The 6,214-nt window shown below is 27.9% G+C and overlaps 1 protein-coding gene across 1 annotated transcript in view; it reads right to left on the reverse strand.

Annotated features, from left to right (window-relative positions):
* Positions 1-3,392: 3,392 nt before the first annotated feature.
* The window catches only part of LOC111688861 (death-associated inhibitor of apoptosis 2), a 22,313-nt gene continuing 19,491 nt past the window's right edge, over positions 3,393-6,214 (reverse strand). The window contains exons 3-4 of the mRNA XM_046955009.1: positions 3,673-4,379; positions 3,393-3,605 (exon numbers count right to left, since the gene is read on the reverse strand). Of these exons, the coding sequence (XP_046810965.1) occupies positions 3,517-3,605; positions 3,673-4,379 (796 nt within the window). The 3' untranslated portion in view covers positions 3,393-3,516. The remainder of the gene's footprint in view (positions 3,606-3,672; positions 4,380-6,214) is intronic.

A 6,214-nucleotide genomic window follows, 5' to 3' on the forward strand; every position in this document is an offset into this window, starting at 1 on the left:
TTCAAAAGGTACTTTTTGAAATTTCTATAATATAGAACCTAGAAATATGAAATTAAGTATGTAGAGTCCGGGTTAAATTTATCCTATAAATGTGGACCTTCTGGTATTTCTATAATACTGAACCTGAAACATAAAATAAGACATGTATGGCCTGTATTTAGTAAGAACCCATAATAGGGGACTTTTTCGTTCTTCAAAAGGTACTTTCTGAATTTTTATAATATTGAAATATAAAATTAAGTATGTACAGTCCGTATTAAATGAGAACCTATAAAAGGGGACTTTTTGCTACTCTATCGTTCTTCAAAAGGTACTTCTTGAATTTTCTACAATTTTGCACCTAGAAACGTGTAATTAAGTATGTATGACCTTTTTGGTACTTTTTCTCCCTTCAAAAGGTACTTTTTTTAAATTTCTATAATATTGAACCTAGAAACATGAAATTAGGCATGTATGGCCTGGAATAAGTGAGATCCCATTAAAGGGGTGTTTTTAGTATTTTTCATCAAAATATACTTTTTGAATTTTGGTATAATATTGAACCTAGAATTGTGAAATTAAGCATGTATTACCAGGATTAATTGAGAACCTGCAATAGAGAACTTTTTGGTACTTTTTCGTTCTTCAAAAGGAACTTTTTAAAATGTGAAATTAAGTATATAGAGACCGTAGTAAATGATAACCTATAATGGGGACATTTTGGTACTTTAACTTCTTCAAAAGGTGCTTCTTGAAATACTGAGTAAAATGGGTGAAAAGTGGTCAAAGTTATTACTTTTGAGCATAAATACAAATTATTGTCTTTACTAAAGCCAAAATATTCCATAAAACTTTTTATAGTTTCAGAAATATGAAAGTTGGACCAAAAGGGGACAAAAAATAGGACAAAAGATAGAAAATCTAAAGTAGATTTGAGACCAATTGTCCTGTTCTAAAGCAAATACGCCTTTTTATATCGGAAATATGTGTATTTGAGAAGTCCACCCAAAGGCTGCAAAAACGAGTAAAAAGAACACTAAATTTATAATATTATAAAAGGGGTTCAAGCACAAACACCAATTATTTTCTTTACTTAAATATAACTAACATATATTCCATTAAATATTGTTCACAAAAAATGATAAGGAATTTATAATGAATGATTATTTAAGTATGTATAATGTTATGAAATCATTTAAAATCCCGGTCAACGCCGGGTATAAAAATCTAGTATGAAAATAATGAAAACTTAAATTTAAAAAAAAAATATATTAATAATGTAGTATCCATTATTTATACTAATCAATAAATTACACATTTTAATGTTTATTTTTATAAAAATTTTCTTCATTTTTTGTATCAGCTGTATACACTTTTGCATTTCTTTCTCAAGTTTAAACCACCTCCATTAGGCGATTAACTAGCAAACAAAATTAACTAATTGTGTACTCAAAAACAATTTTGAAGGATTAATTTTAATTTAATCCCCTATCCATCATCTAAAGATTGGCCCTTACAAGAATCTCAAAGGGATCAAAAGGACCCACGTTCGCATCTATCGCAGCCTGAACTACTAACTAAACATATGTATGTATATATACAGTGTGTCTCATAAGTATTCGAATTTAGGTATAATATGAAAAGAAACCTACATACATATTTTGTATGCAAACATATTTTGTATGCAAAATTAATAAATTAATTTGTTAAATTGTTTAGACTGTCCTTACCTTTGATATCACGCTTTTGAAAACTTTAAGAATTTACATTTACTTAAATTAATTTAGCCTTATTTAAAAAAAGTCCATAAAATTACCTCACAAAAGTATACGAATTTTTTCTGTATTTCATATTTGACTATATTATACCGTATAATTTATACGAAACACAAAAATTAGAATCGAATGTTTTTTTGCTAAAAATTGTTTTAAGGGGTAACCATCAACCGAATGGATATATTATTGGACCATTTGGTCCACAATTTTAGGGAATTTGTACCATCTTTTCATGTAATATCATTAAAATGGCGATTTTTGGCAATATTCGTATTTTTTCTCTTTTTTCCCAGAGAAAAAAACTAAAATTTGTTATTGGGATTTAATAGATTCCTTCAGGTATCTAAAAATTATATTTTTTGTTACAAGAATTTGTATTTAAACGTTCCAAGATATATTATTGGAATCATTCTTCTATCGCTAATTCAATTTATTGGAACTCAAGTATATTTTTATAATACTAGGGTCAAAATTTTTCGGGGAAACTTGTCTTCTATATATTGTTTTAGATATCAGCTGTTATACGTTTTAAGTTTTTAATATATTGTGGAAGTGTACAACTCCAAAGCATGCCTCGAAGAAACGCCATTCAATATAGTGGAATCATTCTTTTTATAATAAATGGCCTCTAGGCTGAATGCCACCATATAATTATGGTCTAACTCAAAAATATTGATATTTGTTTAAATATTATCTACTATGATCAAAATAAACCCAAATTTTTGAACATACAGTGTTGTTGTAATGGGCAACATTATCATGAATGTTATGATTAGTAACAACTAAAATTTACTGTATAGGATCACGTTTTGTTAAGGCACGTTTTGGAGTTGTATACCGCTACGATGTCTTGAAAATTTAAAATATATTAGTGCTTATATCTACAATAATATATACTAGCCAACTTTGTCGGAAAATATCGATCCTAGTGGTACGAAAAGGGGTTTAAGATCCAGATAATTTAATTAGAAACAGAAGAACGATACCAAAAATATATCTTGGAATGTTTAAAAACAGATCCTTATAACAAAAATTATTATTTTTAGACACCTCAAGGAATCTATTAAATCCCAATATTATTAAAAGAGAAAAAAATGGCAAATATGGTCAAAAATCGTAATTTTAATGATATTTTATGAAAAGATGGTACAAATGCCCCAAAATTGTGGGCCAAATGGGCCAAAAATGTATCTTTTCGGTTGATAGTAACCTCTTAAAACAATTTTAAGCAAAAAGATCATTCCATTCTAATTTTTATGTTTCGTAAAATATGGTCAAACATGAAATACAGGAAAAATTCGAATACTTTTGTAAAGTAATTTTATAGACTTTTTTTAAAAAAGTTGAATTAATTTAAGTAAATGTGAATTTTTAAAGTTTTAAAAAGCGTGATATCAAAGCTAAGGACTGTCTAGACAATTTAACAAATTAATTTATTAATTTTGCATACAAAATATGTTATTAAATTTGGTTTCTTTTCATATTATACCTAAATTCGAATACTTATGAGAGACACTGTATATAAGTTATCCTAATTTTCATTTCTTTAAAACGGACGTTCCGCCACGTTCGTCACGATGAAAATGTCCATATACAAATTATGTTTGATAAGGGAAGTGTAAGTAAACAAAAAAAATATATCTTTCATACTAATTTTATTACAAATTGCATAAAACACTTTACTTAACATTAATAGACTTTCTTATATATATAATAATTTAGTGAATTTTTTCAGCATCTTGCTTTTTTAACAAAGAGGGATTTATGATAAATATGTTCTTACAAATCCTTTTATTGTTGTTCGGCACATAGGACACTGGTTAACACCTGGAGCACATTGTACACATGTTACTAATAAAAAGATTACATTAAAATTAAATAATTATAAACATATGTACATATGTATAATATAAATTACCTAAATGACCGCATGGTAAATATACAACTCCAACTTCTTCATCTAAGCACACCTTACATAGTCGTGCATCCTTTAATTTTCTATTTTCTTCTTCAAGCAACTTACGATCTGGAGTCAAGTTTTCGCCAGTGAATGTTTTCGGAAGTTGTGAGTCATTATCTATTTGAACCGTTTTTATTTTTTCACTTGTATTATGATTTTCTGTGGATATTTCATCGCTGTTTATTTGAATACTTGACGATGTCTCTGTTCGAGTGCTTGTTAAATCGCTAACATTTTCCAAGTACATGTCATTGTTGGGTATGTCACCTGTGTTAATTTGATTATTTATTGCGGAACATGTATTTAATGATCTATTTTGACTAATCCGATTTGGGCTTCGGCAGTTATTACTACTACACGTTGGAAAAGAGTTTTCAGAATTAGAATCAATATGCTGTTGTTCATCAAATATTGCTTTTAATAAATCTTCAATTGTTTCAAATGGGCGTCCTGAGTCTAATATTTTTTGCTGAGTTTTGTTTCGTAAATCATCACCATCGATACCCATCTCAAGTGCTAATTTTACAGGCTCCGTTACCATAGCTTCCTCTATGGTCATAGGAACTATTGGATTATCTGATAATTGTAAAGTTCTAGTTTTTTCTTGAACCTCTTCAATATAATTTGCACCTTTTACCAGACGTACAAATTCGCACATTGGATACCTTTAAACAAAATAATTTATATGAGTTATTAATTAAAAATCAATCTTTGTAAAATTTTGTTTTGAATATATTTTATTTATGTAGTATTTGGGTCAATTGTCAAAACTGAAATCAGGAACCAAAGAATAATAAGAAATTGGACTATGACATTGTTTTACAACAGTAACATTTCCTTCTCTTCACAGACGAGTTCTGTGTAAATTTAACACACTTGTGAGAACTCAATTCTCTCACAATACTTCAAAACTTTTTCGCGAAAATACCGGGATAATAATTCTTAACCGACGTTTTTTCACAAACACATAACTATTTTTTAATCCGAACAAAACAATCCGAAATATTTTTATTTTTCAAACTACAAAAATATTTTTTTAATATTTTTGACAATTAATTTTTGTGTGTTGAAATTAAAATTGAGAAAACAAAGTTGTATATTTTGGTATTGAAAATGAAAAAATTATTTAAAATAAACTTATTTTTTGCAAAAAAGAGATTTTAAGTTCGAAAAATATATTTATTAAATGTTTACTGAATAAATTTAAAAATCTGCGAATGTAGAAATTTAAATGTTATTTATTTTTCCTAAAACTTTTATGTACGATTTTATGCAAGTATGTATGTTTGGAAAGTGTGGTGAAAGTGGTTGGAGCTCCAATACTGTTCAGCTCCACCACAATTTCCCAAGATTTTATGAAAATAAAACAAAATATTTGCAAATTTAATGAGACGTAGATCTCTCTGTATTTATTTATTATTTTACCTCGTAGAAGTAATAACGCCAAGAGCACGTAGTGCTTATGTTGACGATCAGAAAAGAAGTGTTTTTTACTTTACAAAAACGTAAATTGGTGGCAAACAATATTTAGATACCGTTAACGGTTTACTCGTTAGAATTTTCCAACAAAGTTGTAATTAAAGCGGAGCTTAGTAAGATTCTAACGTCGCAAAAAATAGTATTTGCATATGTTATCAAAACAAGTGTAAACCATAAATCGAACTTGAACAAATACTAATACAAAAATTCTACCAATACATACTTAGAGTTAGGTACCGAATGACAACTCCTTTATGTACCAACTGACAAGCCACAATTTCTTTATATTCTTTGCTGTTTACTATCAAAACAACGCATGTTTTTTATATAAAGGAAGAAAATTGATTTATGAAAATGAAAAAAATAATTAAAATTTAAAACAAAATAAAAATTAATTTGAAGTCTAAATAATTTTTACTTATCTATAACTAATTCAATCTAGAGCGGGTTTTTGTGTTGGCAATTAAATGCCAATTAATAACCAGATTAGTTAATCTGAAAATAAATTGATAAACTTCGCAGTGTTGCCATACAAAACAGCAGAAAACGTCACTGTAGGTCCAAACACATACAATCCTTTATGACGAACTGCGACTGACTGCTCGTGTTTACTGTATGCATTTAAATGAAAGCGGTCACAATCAATACGTCAAACTTGTACACGAAGTAAAAAAGTTGAAAAATATCTGCGTGAGAGAGAGAGATTCATCTCTCTCGTGGTACAGAGTTTCTTGTACTAGGAAATTTGTTTTGTTTTATTCTTCTTATTCGTACGACAACATATCAATGAAATTAATACGTTTCTGAAACAAAAGTTTCTATGTGTGGACATTAAGAAACTTTCTCAACTTTGGCGTACGAAAAGAAGAGAAAGAGAAAATGAGAACAAAAACAAAACTGTAATTATTATTGTTTGTCTTTTTGTTGTGTATAATTGTCATTTGTGTGTGTCCGAAACACTTCATTTTTAAATTCAATATTTTTACATTAAATATTTTATACCTAATCTATATATATATAT

Source organism: Lucilia cuprina, chromosome 6 (genome assembly GCF_022045245.1).
Source record: "Lucilia cuprina isolate Lc7/37 chromosome 6, ASM2204524v1, whole genome shotgun sequence".
NCBI lineage: Eukaryota > Metazoa > Arthropoda > Insecta > Diptera > Calliphoridae > Lucilia > Lucilia cuprina.